This window comes from Bufo bufo, unplaced genomic scaffold (assembly GCF_905171765.1).
Source record: "Bufo bufo unplaced genomic scaffold, aBufBuf1.1, whole genome shotgun sequence".
NCBI lineage: Eukaryota > Metazoa > Chordata > Amphibia > Anura > Bufonidae > Bufo > Bufo bufo.
This window is the reverse complement of record NW_024400395.1, coordinates 181,082-197,287: the sequence shown is the minus strand read 5'-3', so window position 1 is coordinate 197,287 and position 16,206 is coordinate 181,082. Positions and strand designations below refer to the sequence as shown.

Here is a 16,206-nt window from a genome sequence, read left to right as displayed (position 1 = left end):
GTCTGTGTGAGTCACCCTTATTTATTATATTGATTCCTTGCCATGGCTGTGTGTCCCCTCCGGTGTGTCTCTGTTTTCCTCCCCCACCTGGTGTATGTTGTATTGGTGTGGTTGGTGTATGGAGGTTTTCTGGTGGTGTCTGGGCTCCGCAAGGGGCGTGCTTTCCCGGAGGGGTTTAAGTGAAGACAAGACTGTGGGTTTCCCAGCCTGGAGCCTCATTCCATCTTGGCTACGGCAGGTAAGTGTGGATTGCATAGTTATGTTGCTGTGTAACTTACCTGCCGTACTGTTTATCCCATGGTCTTGCTTCCTGTCTGCCACTGGGTCTCTGGAGACACCATTTCATCCGTGGTGTAGGATGAATAGGTGGTCTCTGCCCTGTCGTTTGGCCTAGGGCATTACAGGGATAGAAGGGTCCTAGGTTCGTGAGCATGAGCCCCCTTACCATCTGAGGCGGCTCATGCGCTAGGAGTCCAGGGAGAGCTCAGGGTTACTTTAGGTGGTGACCAGCTCCTTGTGCCCTGCTATCTTGCTTTGCAGCCACTTCCATTGCACGGTGGGGGGTTTTCCCCGCTCCCCGCCGTGACAGTAAGCTGCCGATGGGGAGTCAGACCGACTGTCTGGACTCCGGGTAACTCTGGCTGTAGTTGGGGATCTGGGCCGGCTGCCCAGCATCCCTGTAGGGCCGGTGGAGAGACTTCAGTCCCATCTCTACCTGCCGTCGGGAGGTCTTCCCAGAACCAGTCGATGAAGTTCCCTACTTTGGGAGTTGGTAGGAAAGCAGGGGGTATCGCCGCCAAGTCTTTCCAGTTGTAGGGGGGCAGATCTGTCTCTGCTTGTCGGGTAGGTTGGGGATGAACGGAGCTGAGCAGGTGTTGGTAGGTCTGCTCCAGCTCCCACTCCCTTGTTACCAGGTGGGTCATGTCTTTGCTCACCTCCCATCCGCCAGCATAAACATGCATGCCCATCCAGTAGTCGTAGATGTCCCAAAACCTAGACTCCTCCATGCTGCCGAGATCAATGTCCTCCTTCAAGGCCTCTCATAGTAACCCAGGTCCATCATAATCCTTCCCTTCAGGTAAGTCGTGCTCGGCCGTCCAGGGGGCATGTTGAATGACATGCCACCTTAGGGCCCGGTAAGCGTCCTCTAGCCAAAGCTCCTTACATACCAGGCTCTGGAGCTCTGTTACCCACTCATCCAGGGGGTGCTCTCCCAAGAGACCCATCCGCATCGCCACACGCTTCTGTAGGCGCTGCTCATAACTGAGGAGACTCTCACCTCGCCGCCACTGGGCATTTTCCAGGACATCATACCAGACTTCCTTTCTGTCTGCATCCCTGTAGTCCGCGGCCGCCTCCTCGTCATAGAACACTGTCCGAAGACTAGCTGATTCCATCCTGCTGTATCCAGGGGCGCTGTACGGATACTAGCGTTGCCCTCCATATACTCCACGAACTGTGTCTCCGAGCTGCTCCTCCTCGCACTAGGACACCATCCCACTGCTGCCACCACTGTAACGGATCTCCTGGCACCCGACTGGGTACCTCCGTTGATGGGTGCTCCTAGTGCTTCCCGAGGGCTCCAAGCACTCCGCTCGACACCGTAACCACCACAGGAACAAGGAACAGGATGGCTGTAAAAATGTTATGGAAAGGGCTAGAGGGCTGAAAATGGCATCAAAATGTGGTTAAGAGCATGGCAAGTGCGCTGCAAACAAATGTGGATCGGGAAATGACTTTAAATAACATAAAATACGTAAAAATTAAAACTAATAATCTTGATCTAGGAGGACGAGGTCCATATGGAGTAGGAAGTTGAGGAGGCGGTGGATGTGGCGGTGTAGGTGGAAGCGGCGGTGGAGGAAGAGGAGGAAGAGGAGGAGGTAGCCTACACTGCTTTTTGGTTTTAAATGTATTTATATATTTTTTTAATTAGGGTACACCCCAAAACATTGGGAAATATGACCTGTGATAACGCCCTCCAGCCGTGCTAAACACACGTTCAGACAATACACCGGCTGCAGGCCAGGCCAGCACCTCCAAGGGGTAAAGGGCAAGCTCAGGCCATGTGCCCAATTTGGAGACCAAGAAGTTTCAGGGGCTGACCCCTGTCAGTCAGTTCATGTAGATGTGTGCACACTTACTGCTCCACCATGTTACACGTCCTCCAAACAGAGGATCTGCCAGCAACACCACCACCTGGGTCACAAAGCATCTCCACAATGTCCCACGGAAGCGTTCAGCTCTCCATCTCCCATACGCTGGAGAGGAAGAGGAAGTACCCCCTACCCACCCGCCATCCCTGGCCCTGAATGCCAGCATTTCTAAATTACTGGCCTTTGAACTGCTGTCATTCCGTCTGGTGGAGACGGAGAGTTTTAAAGGCCTTATGGCGGTGGCTGTCCCACAGTACGTCGTGCCCAGCCGCCACTACTTTTCCAGGAGAGCCATCCCTTCCCTGCACAACCAAGTGGGGGACAAAATCAGGTGTGCACTGCGCAACGCCATCTGTGGCAAGGTGCACCTGACTACGGATACGTGGACCGCACGGTCAGGGCCGTTATATCTCCATAACAGCACACTGGGTAAATGCAGTGGCGGCTGGGCCTGAGGCGGATAGCAGTTTAGCGCATGTCCTTCCACCACCGAGGATTGCAGGACGCTTCAGTTTGCCTCCTGTTGCTTCCTCCTCCTACTCCGCTTCCTCATCCTCTACCGCCTCCTCATCCGGTCAGCGTAACCCCTTCACCACCAACTTCAGCACAGCCAGGGGGAAACGACAGCAGGCAGTTATATAATGTATCTGTTTGGGGGACAAACCCCACACCGCGCAGGAGCTGTGGACGGGCCTTGAACAACAGACCGATGAGTGGTTGCTGCCGGTGAGCCTCAAGCCCGGCCTGGTGGTGTGCGATAATGGGCGAAATCTCATAGCAGCTCTGGGACTAGCCGGTTTGACGCACATCCCTTGCCTGGCGCATGTCCTGAATTTGGTGGTGCAGAGATTCCTTAAACAATACCCCGACATGTCAGAGCTGCTGCATAAAGTGCGGGCCGTCTGTGCGCGCTTCCGGCGTTCTCACCCTGCTGCTGCTCGCCTGTCAGCACTGCAGCTTAACTTCGGCCTTCCCGCTCACCGCCTCATATGCGACGTGCCCACCAGGTGGAACTCCACCTTGCACATGCTGGACAGACTGTGCGAGCAGCAGCAGGCCATAGTGGAGTTTCAGCTGCAGCACGCACGGGTCAGTCGCACTGCGGATCAGACCCACTCCACCACCAATGACTGGGCCTCCATGCGAGACCTGTGTTTCTTGTTGCGCTGTTTCGAGTACTCCACCAACATGGCCAGTGCCGATAACGCCGTTCTCAGCGTTACTATCCCACTTCTATGTCTCCTTGAGAAAACACTGCAGGCGATGATGGAAGAGGATGTGGCCCAGGAGGAGGAGGAGGAAGAGGGATCATTTCATAGGGTTTCCAGTCAGTCATTCCCAAGTGGCTCCGAGGGTGGGTTCCTGCACCCACAAACCCAAGGTACACAATTGTCCAGCCAGGGCACAGTTCTGGAGGATGAGGAGGTGGAGGATGAGGAGGAGGAGATGAAGTAGGAGGAACCATGTTCACAGCAGGGTGGCACCCAGACCAGCTCATGGCCATCACTGGTGCGTGGCTGGGGGGATACAGAGGACACAGACGATACACCTCCCACAGAGGACAGCTTGTCGTTGCCTCTGGGCAGCCTGGCACACATGAGCGATTACATGCCGCAGTGTCTCCGCAACGACCGCCGAGTTGCCCACATTCTAACTTGTGCTGATTCCTGGGTGGCCACGTTGCTGGATCCCCGTTACACGGACAACGTATCGTCCTTAATTCCCTCACTGGAGCGTGATCGTGAGATGCGTGTCACAGCCAGACAGCTGAGAAGCGCTCACAGGAGCTTCTCAGATCCTCCTCCTTGAATTTCTTTGTTTTGGTTTAGTTTCTCATCTCGTTAGTCTATCTCAGCTGTCATGCAGTCAGACTGATCGCTACCCTTTAAGTTCCTCCCCATAATGCAGTAGTGTGCGGCTGATACAACTTCCTGGAGTGTGTGTGCATGCTGTTCCCAGTTCCCAGTCCTCAGTCGTCAGTCGTCTGCAGATAAGTGCTGTTTATGTATTTATGTTTTTGTCTTTTCTGGATCCAGGTGACCCTGACTCCCTCCGTGTCAGTGTAGGGAGCCGGTGGTCGTGTCCCTTCACTATTGTAGGGTCTTCAGGTAATAGATAGCCGAGGAACGTGGATATGCGGCCATCCACCTTTGGGGTGTTCGCATAGGCTGAGCAGTGAGGGAGAGCGGCAGCTCTATTGCAGGGGTCTCCCTTTGTTCCTTAGTTGTGGATCCAGAGAGACATTGTTTATATGGTATTGTCTCGTTTCCTGTACACCATCCGTGACATTATCAGCCGCCAAAACCGTCTCAAGCATGGATCCGGTTTCACTTTTGGCTGAACGCCTCCAGGGTCTTTCATTGGAGGTAGCTGATCTCCGTAGGATTTTTTCTCAGTTTCAAGTGACCGGTTCAGCTTGCGTTCATGGAGTTTGTGCTGAGCCCAAGATCTCGCTCCCGGATACGTTCTCTGGGGGTAGTGAGTATTTTGTGCGTTTTAAAGAGGCTTGCAAACTCCATTTTCGCCTTCTTCCCCATTCTTCTGGTGATGAAGAACGGAGGGTGGGGATCATTGTATCGCTGCTCAGGGGTAACGCTCAGTCTTGGGCCTTTTCGCTACCGGAGCGGGCACGGCCCCTCGGCTCAGTGGATGAATTCTTTTTAGCCCTGGGTCAGATATATGATGATCCGGATCGTATTGCTCTGGCTGAGTCTAGACTACGTCTGTTATGCCAGGGTAAACAATCCGCAGAAATATACTGCTCCGAATTTCGGAGATGGGCAGCTGATACTGGTTGGAATGATGCTGCACTCCGAAGTCAATTTTGCCATGGTCTTTCAGAGGGATTGAAAGATGCATTTTCCTTTCATGAGAGGCCTATCTCCTTGGACTCTGCTATGTCTCAGGCCGTTCGTATTGACAGGCGTCTTAGAGAGAGACGAGAGATCTCTCCTTCCTGTCCTACTCATTCTCGGAACAGTGCAGCGGTCTCATTCTGTGCACAAGAGTCTCAGTCGCTGTCAGCCCCTTCTGAGCAGGAGCCCATGCAGCTGGGGTTGATTGCCTCTGACAATAGAAGATTCAGCCCGCAGGGCAGGGTTTGTTTTTGTTGTGGAGGTATAAATCATTTGGCAAATGTTTGTCCCTCAAGGAGATTCAGGCAGTTTTCTGGGAGTAATAAAGAGACAAAAAGGAAAAAATCTTTTAAAAATGTTCCGTCTGTTACTATTGGCAGGGTTGAGGCGGAAATTGAAGGTTTTCTGTTTGCTTGTAGTTCCCGTTTTGTCCTGCCTGCTAGGGTGGCGCTAGAGAGCAAGAGCATTTTTTGTGAGATTTTTGTGGATAGTGGAGCAGCTGTCAACCTCATTGATAATCAATTTGCAATAACTCATGGTTTCCAGGTATGCACTTTGGGAAGGGATATTCCTGTTTTTGCTATTGATTCAGCTCCACTTTCTCAGAAATCATTAAAGGGCATAGTTCACAATATCCGTTTAATTGTGAGTGATGCTCATGTTGAGGATGTGTCATGTTTCGTCCTTAGCGGTTTGCCTACTCCTCTAGTGTTGGGGCTACCCTGGCTCACTAAACATAACCCCACCATTGATTGGCAAGCGAGGCAAATAAATGGTTGGAGTGACTTTTGCAGAGAGAATTGCCTCACGACATCTGTTTCTGAGGTTTCTACTAAGACTGTACCACCTTTCCTCTCTGAATTTTTGGATGTCTTCTCTGAGAGTGGAGTTCAGGGTTTACCTCCGCACAGGGAGTATGATTGCCCTATTAATCTCATCCCAGGCGCCAAGCTGCCTAAATCTCGTTTATACAATCTCTCCCAACCTGAGAGGGTCGCTATGCGGGCTTATAGCTCTGAGAGTCTGAGAAAAGGACACATACGACCCTCGAAGTCACCTGTTGCCGCTGGTTTTTTCTTTGTTAAGAAAAAAGATAGTTCTTTAAGACCTTGTCTGGATTTCAGGGAGCTGAACAGTATCACTATTCGTGATCCTTATCCGCTTCCTCTGATCCCGGACCTGTTTAACCAGGTTGTTGGGGCGAAAGTCTTTTCCAAATTAGACCTAAGAGGGGCATACAACCTGGTTGGGGTCAGAGAAGGGGGCGAATGGAAGACGGCTTTCAATACCCCTGAGGGCCATTTTGAGAATTTGGTTATGCCTTTTGGTTTGATGAATGCCCCAGCCGTTTTTCAGCATTTCGTCAACAGCATTTTTTATCATTTAATGGGAAAATTTGTATTAGTGTATCTGGATGACATTTTGATTTTTTCTCCTGATTTCAAGACTCATAAAGAACACTTACGTCAGGTCTTGCTCATTCTGCGGGAGAATAAATTATATGCGAAACTGGAAAAATGCGTGTTTGCGGTTCCAGAAATCCAATTTCTGGGGTTTCTTGTCTCCGCTTCTGGTTTTCGCATGGACCCCGAGAAGGTCCGCGCTGTGCTTGAGTGGGAGCTTCCTGAGAATCAGAAGGCGCTGATGCGTTTTTTGGGCTTTGCCAATTATTACAGGAAATTTATTTTGAATTATTCCTCTGTTGTTAAAACACTCACTGATATGACCAGAAAGGGGGTAGATTTTTCTTCCTGGTCGGTAGAGGCGCGTAAGGCCTTTTCTAATATCAAGGAGAGTTTTGCTTCCGCTCCCATCCTAGTACAACCTGATGTTTCCTTACCCTTCATAGTTGAGGTTGATGCTTCTGAGGTAGGGCTGGGTGCGGTCTTGTCTCAGGGTTCCTCTCCTGCCAAATGGCAACCGTGTGCCTTTTTCTCAAAGAAGCTCTCCTCCGCAGAGAGAAATTATGATGTGGGAGATAGGGAATTGTTGGCCATCAAGTTGGCTTTTGAGGAATGGCGCCATTGGCTAGAGGGAGCCAGACACCCTATTACCGTGTTTACTGACCATAAAAATCTGGCCTACTTGGAGTCAGCCAAGCGTCTGAACCCGTGACAGGCCAGATGGTCTTTGTTCTTTTCAAGGTTTAATTTTGTTGTTACGTTCCGCCCTGGGGTTAAGAATGTGAAGGCAGATGCCCTGTCACGTTGTTTTCCGGGAGGGGGGAACTTTGAAGACCCGGGTCCCATTTTGGCTGAAGGTGTGGTGGTCTCTGCTCTTTTTCCTGAATTGGAGGCAGAGGTGCAGGCAGCCCAGTCAGAAGCTCCTGATCCTTGTCCTCCTGGGAGGTTGTTTGTGCCTCTCGCTTTGAGACACAAGATTTTTAAAGAACACCACGACACGGTCCTTGCTGGGCACCCGGGGGCAAGAGCCACACTGGATCTCATCGCTCGGAGATTCTGGTGGCCTGCGCTTCGTAAGTCGGTTGAGGGTTTTGTGGCAGCTTGCGAGACTTGCGCTCGTGCCAAGGTCCCTCATTCACGGCCATCAGGTCCTCTCCTTCCTTTGCCCATTCCTTCCCGTCCTTGGACACATCTGTCCATGGACTTCATAACGGACTTGCCTCGTTCCTCGGGGAAGTCTGTGATTCTGGTGGTGGTGGACCGTTTTAGCAAAATGGTGCATTTTATCCCTTTCCCTGGTTTGCCCAATGCTAAGACGCTGGCGCAGGCATTTGTTGACCACATTGTCAAATTGCATGGGATTCCTTCAGACATAGTCTCTGATAGGGGCACGCAGTTTGTTTCCAGATTCTGGAAGGCTTTCTGTTCTCGCTTGGGGGTTCGGTTGTCATTCTCTTCTGCTTTCCATCCGCAGTCGAATGGCCAGACAGAGCGTGTCAATCAGAATCTGGAGACATATCTGCGCTGTTTTGTGGCGGAGAATCAGGAGGATTGGTGTTCTTTTTTGTCCCTTGCTGAGTTTGCTTTAAATAACCGTCGTCAGGAGTCCTCTGATAAGTCACCATTTTTTGGTGCATATGGGTTCCATCCGCAGTTTGGGACTTTCTCGGGAGAGGGCTCTTCTGGTTTGCCTTATGAGGACAGATTCTCCTCGTCTTTGTCATCTATTTGGCAAAAGATTCAGGATAATCTAAAGAGCATGAGTGAGAGATATAAGCGTGTGGCGGATAAGAGACGTGTGCCTGGTCCGGACCTGAATGTTGGTGATCTGGTGTGGTTGTCTACCAAGAATATCAAATTGAAGGTTCCCTCCTGGAAGTTGGGTCCTAGGTTTATTGGGCCTTACAAGATCCTGTCTGTCATCAATCCTGTTGCCTACCGTCTTGATCTTCCTCAGACTTGGAAGATCCATAATGTTTTTCATCAGTCCATATTGAAACCTTATGTTCAACCTATTGTACCCTCGCCTTTGCCTCCTCCTCCGATTATGGTTGATGGAAATCTTGAATTTCAGGTCTCTAGGATTGCGGATTCTCGTCTTGTCCGCGGTTCCCTCCAGTACCTCGTTCATTGGGAGGGTTATGGTCCTGAGGAGAGGATGTGGGTCCCAGTGAAGGACATTAAGGCCTCTCGTCTCATCAGGGCTTTCCATAGGTCCCATCCTGAGAAGGTGGGCCCTGAGTGTCCGGAGTCCACTCCTAGAGGGAGGGGTACTGTCACAGCCAGACAGCTGAGAAGCGCTCACAGGAGCTTCTCAGATCCTCCTCCTTGAATTTCTTTGTTTTGGTTTAGTTTCTCATCTCGTTAGTCTATCTCAGCTGTCATGCAGTCAGACTGATCGCTACCCTTTAAGTTCCTCCCCATAATGCAGTAGTGTGCGGCTGATACAACTTCCTGGAGTGTGTGTGCATGCTGTTCCCAGTTCCCAGTTCCCAGTCCTCAGTCGTCAGTCGTCTGCAGATAAGTGCTGTTTATGTATTTATGTTTTTGTCTTTTCTGGATCCAGGTGACCCTGACTCCCTCCGTGTCAGTGTAGGGAGCCGGTGGTCGTGTCCCTTCACTATTGTAGGGTCTTCAGGTAATAGATAGCCGAGGAACGTGGATATGCGGCCATCCACCTTTGGGGTGTTCGCATAGGCTGAGCGGCAGCTCTATTGCAGGGGTCTCCCTTTGTTCCTTAGTTGTGGATCCAGAGAGACATTGTTTATATGGTATTGTCTTGTTTCCTGTACACCATCCGTGACAATGCGCGAGTACAAGCGCACGCTGGTAGACGCGCTGTTGGTGGCATTCATTGTCCCCATTGACTTCAATGGGGTTTGGGTTCGGGGTCAAGTTCGGGTCCCGAACTTGAACTTTTTTGTGAAGTTCGGCCGAACTCGAACATCCAGGTGTCCGCTCAACTCTATTTGTCACTAAACATTTTGGAAGGAAAGGCGAGTTCTCTCAGGGGTATCTGTGCCCCCCGCCGCACAGAGCACCCGCTCTGGCCGGGCAGGGAAGCATGTCCATGGAAAACTCGCCCAGTTGGGGCCACACATCAAGTTTGCATGCCCAGAAGTCCAGGAGATCTTGGATCATGGGTTACAGGGTGCAGTCCAAGTATGTCACCGCCTGCTGGTTCAGGTTCTGCTGGATGTCCTGCTGCTGGAGCTGGGTGGTTTCTTCAGAGGGCGGCTGAAGAAAGCTGCTCATTATAGACGGAAGTTGATGGATATGATGCTGGTGATGCTTCTATCCCCCCCCCCCATCCCCCCCACACACAACTGCTCCCCCAGTAAGACCTTAATGAGGACCGCCTGGTAATATGGAGGCTGTACTATAGTGTGAAGGCTGAAATCTGTAGGCTGTAATATAATGTGGAGGCTGTAATATCATGTGGAGACTGGTAATATGGAGGCTATAATATCATGTGGAGACTGTAATATAATATGGAGGCTGTAATATAATTTGGAGCCTGGTAATATGGAGGCTGTACTATAGTGTGAAGGCTGAAATCTGTAGGCTGTAATATCATGTGGAGGCTGTAATATCATGTGGAGGCTGTAATATCATGTGGAGACTGGTAATATGGAGGCTGTAATATAATATGGAGGCTTTAATGTAATGTGAAGGCTATAATATAATATGGAGGCTGTAATATAATGTGGAGGCTGTAATATAATGTGAAGGCTGTAATATAATATGGAGGCTGTAATATCATGTGGAGACTGGTAATATGGAGGCTGTAATTTAATGTGGAGGCTGTGATATAATGTGAAGCCTGGTAATATGGAGGCTGTAATGTAATGTGGAGCCTAGTAATATGGAGGCTGTAATATAATGTGGAAGCTGTAATATAATATGGAGGCTGTAATTTAATGTGGAGGCTGTAATATAATATGGAGGCTATAATGTAATGTGGAGGCTGTAATATAATGTGGAGCCTGGTAATATGGAGGCTGTAATATAATGTGGAAGCTGTAATATAATATGGAGGCTATAATGTTAAGTGGAGGCTGTAATATAATATGGAGGCTATAATGTAATGTGGAGGCTGTAATATAATATGGAGGCTATAATGTAATGTGGAGGCTTTAATATAATATGGAGGCTGTAATGTGGAGGCTGTAATATAATGTGGAGCCTGGTAATATGGAGGCTGTAATATAATGTGGAAGCTGTAATATAATATGGAGGCTATAATGTAAAGTGGAGGCTGTAATATAATATGGAGGCTGTAATATAATGTGGAAGAAGTAATATAATATGGAGGCTGTAATATAATGTGGAAGCAGTAATATAATATGGAGGCTGTAATGTGGAGGCTGTAATATAACATGTAGGCTGTAATATAATATGGAGGCTATAATGTAATGTGGAGACTATAATATAACATGGAGGCTATAATGTAATGTGGAGGCTGTAATATAATTTGGAGGCTGTAATGTAATGTGAAGGCTGTAATATAATATGGAGGCTATAATGTAATGTGGAGCCTGGTAATAGGGAGGCTGTAATATCTTGTGAAGCTTGGTAATATGGAGGCTGTAATATCATGTGGAGCCTGATAATATGGAGGCTGTAATAATGTGGAGGCTGGTAATGTGAAGGCTTTAATATATTGTGGGGCTTGGTAATATGGAGTTTGTAATATTATGTGGAGGCTGTAATATAATATAGAGGCTGTAATGTAATATGAAGGCTGTAATATAATATTGAGGCTGTAATTATAATGTGGAGGCTGTAATGTAATGTGGAGGTTGTAATATAATGTGGAGGCCGGTAATATGGAGGCTGTTATATAATGTTGAGTCTGTAAGATGAATGCTGTAATATCATGTGGAGGCTGGTAATATGGACGCTGTAATATTATGTGGAGGCTGTAATATAGTATGAAGTCTGTAATATCATTTGGAGGCTATAATGTAATGTGGAGGCTGTAAATAAGGAGGCTGTAATATAATGTTGAGGTTAATAATATAATATAGAGGTGTTAATATAATGCAGAGGATATAATGTAATTTACAGGCTGGTAATATGGAGGTTGTCAATTAATTTGGAGGCTGTGATGTAATGTGGAGGCTGAAAATATGGAGGCTGTAACATAATGTTTAAGCTGTGATGTAGAGGCCGGTAATACAGAGGCTGTAATATAATGTGGAGGCCAGTAATGTAATATAATATGGAGACTGTAATGTAGAGGCCGGTAATATGGAGGCTGTAATATAATGTGTAGGCCAGTAATGAAATATAGAGGCTGTAATGTAATGTGGAAGCTGGTAGTATGGAGGCTGTAATTTAATGTAGAGGCTAGTTATATGGAGGCTGTGATGTAATCTGGAGGCTGAATATATGGAGGCTGTAACTTAATGTTTAGGCTGTGATGTAATGTAGAGGACGGTAATATGGAGTCTGCAATATAATGTGGAGGCTGTAATATAATTTGGAGTCTGTAATGTAATGCAGAGGCTGGTAATATTAAGGCTGTGATGTAATGTGAAGGCTGGAAGTATGGAGGCTGTGATGTAATGTTTAGGCCGTGATGTAATGTAGAGGCCGGTAATATGGAGTCTGTAATATAATGTGGAGGCCGGTAATTTAACATGGAGACAGTAATGTAGAGGCCGTTAATACAGAGGCTGTAATATAACATGGAGGCTGGTAATATTTAGGCTGTAAAATAATGTGGAGGCTATAATCTAATGTAGAGGCTGTAATATGTTGTTGAGGTTGATAATATAAGATGGAAGCTAGTAATATGGAGACTGTAATATAATATGAAGGCTGTAATATAATGTAGAGGCTGTGATGTAATGTGGAGGCAGTATTGTAATGTTTAGGATGTGATGTAATGTAGAGGACGGTAATATGGAGTCTGTAATATAATGTGGAGGCTGGTAATGTAACACGGAGACTGTAATGTAGAGGAATGTAATACGGAGGCTGGTAATGTAACATGGAGGCTGTAATGTAATGTGGAGGCTGATAAATTTTAGGCTGTAATATAATGTGGAGGCTATAATGTAATGTAGAGGCTGTAATATGTTGCTGAGGTTGATAATATAATATGGAGGCTGTGATGTAATGTGGAGGCCATTAATATGGAGGCTGTAATATAATGTAGATGCTGTAAATATGGAGACTGTAATATAATGTTGAGGATGATAATATAGAGGCTGTGATGTAATGTGGAGACTATAATGTAATGTGGAGGCTTTAAATATGGAGGCTGTAATATAATGTTGAGGTTGATAATATAATATGGAGGCTGTACTATATTGTGAAAGCTGTAATATAATATAGAGGCTGTAATATCATGTGGAGGCTGGAATATAATGTGGAAGCTGTAATATTATATGTAGGCTGTAATGTAATGAGAAAGGCTGTGATATTATGTGGAGCCTGGTAATGTAATGTGGAGGCTGTAATGTAGAGGCTGGTAGTATGGAGGCTGTAATGTAATGTAGAGGCTGGTAATATGGAGGCTGTAATATAATGTGGAGGAAGATAATGTAATATGGAGGCTGTAATAGAAACATAGATGTAATATGGCGGCTGTAATATAAGGTGGAGGCTATAATGTAATGCAGAGGCTGTAATAGAATGTGGAGGCTGGTAGTATGGAGGCTGTAATGTAATGTAGAGGCTGGTAATATGGAGTCTGTAATATAATGTGGAGGCCGGTAATTTAACATGGAGACTGTAATGTAGAGGCTGTTAATACGGAGGCTGTAATAAAACATGGAGGCTGGTAATATTTAGGCTGTAAAATAATGTGGAGGCTATAATCTAATGTAGAGGCTGTAATATGTTGTTGAGGTTGATAATATAATATGGAGGCTGGTAATATGGAGACTGTAATATAATTTGAGGGCTGTAATGTAATGCAGAGGCTGGTAATATGTAGGCTGTAATATAATGTAGAGGCTGTGATGTAATGTGGAGGCTGTTAGTATGGAGGCTGTAATATAATGTGGAGGCTGGTAATGTCACATGGAGACTGTAATGTAGAGGATGGTAATACGGAGGCTGTAATATAATGTGGAGGCCGGTAATGTAACATGGAGGCTGTAATGTAATGTGGAGGCTGGTAATTTTTAGGCTGTAATATAATGTGGAGGCTATAATATGTTGTTGAGGTTGATAATATAATATGGAGGCTGTGATGTAATGTGGAGGCCATTAATATGGAGGCTGTAATATAATGTAGATGCTGTAATTATGGAGGCTGTAATATAATGTTGAGGATGATAATATAGAGGCTGTGATGTAATGTGGAGACTATAATGTAATGTGGAGGCTTTAAATATGGAGGCTGTAATATAATGTTGAGGTTGATAATATAATATGGAGGCTGTAATATAATGTGGAAGCTGTAATATTATATGTAGGCTGTAATGTAATGTGGAGGCTGTGATATTATGTGGAGCCTGGTAATGTAATGTGGAGGCTGTAATGTAATATAGAGGCTGGTAGTATGGAGGCTGTAATGTAATGTAGAGGCTGGTAATATGGAGGCTGTAATATAATGTGGAGGAAGATAATGTAATATGGAGACTGTAATAGAAACATAGATATAATATGGAGGCTGTAATGTAAGGTGGAGGCTGTAATGTAATGCAGAGGCTGTAATAGAATGTGGAGGCTGGTAGTATGGAGGCTGTAATATAATGTTGAGGTTGATAATATAATATAGAGACTTTATTTTAATGCGAAGGATATGATGTAATTTACAGGCTGGTAACATGGAGGCTGGAAAATGAAAACCACCAGCACTTCTGAGCTCAGCCAATCAGAGCTGGAGGGCGGGGCCTGGAGGTCAGGAACAGCCCCGCCCCCAGAAAGGCCGCCCCAGAAAGGCCGCCTCCTCTCCGTGCAGTTCTCTTTCAGGTCCGCCCATGCTCCATATAAAGGAGGGCTCTGGGCTGAGCAGTCACTGCTCTCTGCTCCTCACACCTAGAAGATGTCTGGTCGCGGTAAAGGAGGGAAAGGGCTCGGGAAAGGCGGCGCCAAGCGGCACAGGAAGGTGCTCCGTGATAACATCCAGGGCATCACCAAGCCTGCCATCCGCCGCCTAGCTCGCAGGGGAGGCGTCAAGCGCATCTCCGGCCTCATCTATGAGGAGACTCGCGGGGTGCTGAAAGTCTTCCTGGAGAACGTCATCCGGGACGCCGTCACCTACACCGAGCACGCCAAGAGGAAGACCGTCACCGCCATGGACGTGGTCTACGCGCTCAAGCGCCAGGGCCGCACTCTCTACGGCTTCGGGGGTTAATGCTGCCGCCGCCTCCTCCGCCCTCACAGCACAAAGGCTCTTCTCAGAGCCGCCCACATCTTCCCGGGGAGGAGGAGCTACAATTCCACTGAGGGGTTAACACCGCCCGCCCATCAGGAGATCAGCGGCGCCCTGTGCTCAGTACAGCCGGAGGTCTACATTACAGAAACCCCCCAATAATCTGTAAATCCCGAGCCCCGGGTGTTCTCCACCGCAGCTACGAGACGAGCTGTGCTCGGAGACTGAGGGGTTAATCCGTCCCGCCAATGAGCGGCGCTGATACAGGTCACATGACCGGCTCCACCTGTAAATCAGCAGCTCAACTATAGGCGGGAAATTCAAATGAGCGACGAGATCCTGAGCTCTCCCAGCCAATAGCAGAGCTCTGGACCCCGCAGCCGTTATGTGCCCGTAGGAGCCTCGTCCTCCCGTCCTGCACTGAGCGGCCGCACAGCCTCTCCCCAGGGAGCGCCACACTGAGGAGGATGATGGGAGTAGTGATCGGGCATGGAGGAGGAGGATGAGGGGAGCTTGTATTGTAACTTCCGATAGCGTTACCGCATCTCATCTAGCTGACAGGGAGGAAAACCGCAGCCACTGTGAGAACACCGGGGAGACCCGGGAGCAGCTCCGCTGGAGACAGGGTGGGGGCTCTGAGAAGAGCCTTTGGGTGCGGGGGGCGGCGCTCACTTGGCGCTGGTGTACTTGGTGACGGCCTTGGTGCCCTCGGAGACGGCGTGCTTGGCCAGCTCTCCGGGCAGCAGCAGGCGCACGGCGGTCTGGATCTCCCGGGAGGTGATGGTGGAGCGCTTGTTGTAGTGAGCCAGGCGGGAGGCTTCCCCTGCGATGCGCTCGAAGATGTCGTTGACGAAGGAGTTCATGATGCCCATGGCCTTGGAGGAGATGCCGGTGTCGGGGTGGACCTGCTTCAGCACCTTGTAGACGTAGATGGCATAGCTCTCCTTCCTGCTCTTCCTCCGCTTCTTGCCGTCCTTCTTCTGGACCTTGGTGACGGCTTTCTTGGAGCCCTTCTTGGGCGCTGGGGCGGACTTGGCTGGCTCGGGCATTCTGACTGAGGACAAAATCTCGTCTGTTCTCCTCCTGCCACCGCGGCGGTATTTATACCACGGGCCATGCAAATGAGCTGCTGCTGACTGCGCGCCGATCTACTGGAGGAGAGGGTCACGTGGTGTCTCCACTGCTCCCAATTAGCAGCCTCACATCCATCCCGCTGAGCCGGGGGCGGAGCAAATAGAGGGGCGGGGCTCACATACATCCATTCAGCAGAGCCGGGGGCGGAGCAACAGGAGAGGCGTGGCTCACATACATCCATTCAGCAGAGCCGGGGAACGGAGCAGCAAGAAGGGAGGGGCTCACATCCATTCATAGAGCTGAGTCGGAGGGCGGAGCAGCAGGAGGGGCTGGGCTCATAGCCATCCATTCTGCTAAACCGGGGGGCGGAGCAGAACTCGCAT

At 48.6% G+C, this 16,206-nt stretch overlaps 1 protein-coding gene across 1 annotated transcript; it reads right to left on the bottom strand.

The window, feature by feature from the left end:
• Positions 1-15,415: 15,415 nt before the first annotated feature.
• LOC120984151 (histone H2B 1.1) lies at positions 15,416-15,800 on the bottom strand. The gene has a single exon (XM_040413297.1). The coding sequence runs from the start codon at positions 15,796-15,798 to the stop codon at positions 15,418-15,420; it is 381 nt and encodes a 126-aa protein (XP_040269231.1). The 5' UTR covers positions 15,799-15,800; the 3' UTR covers positions 15,416-15,417.
• Positions 15,801-16,206: the final 406 nt, after the last annotated feature.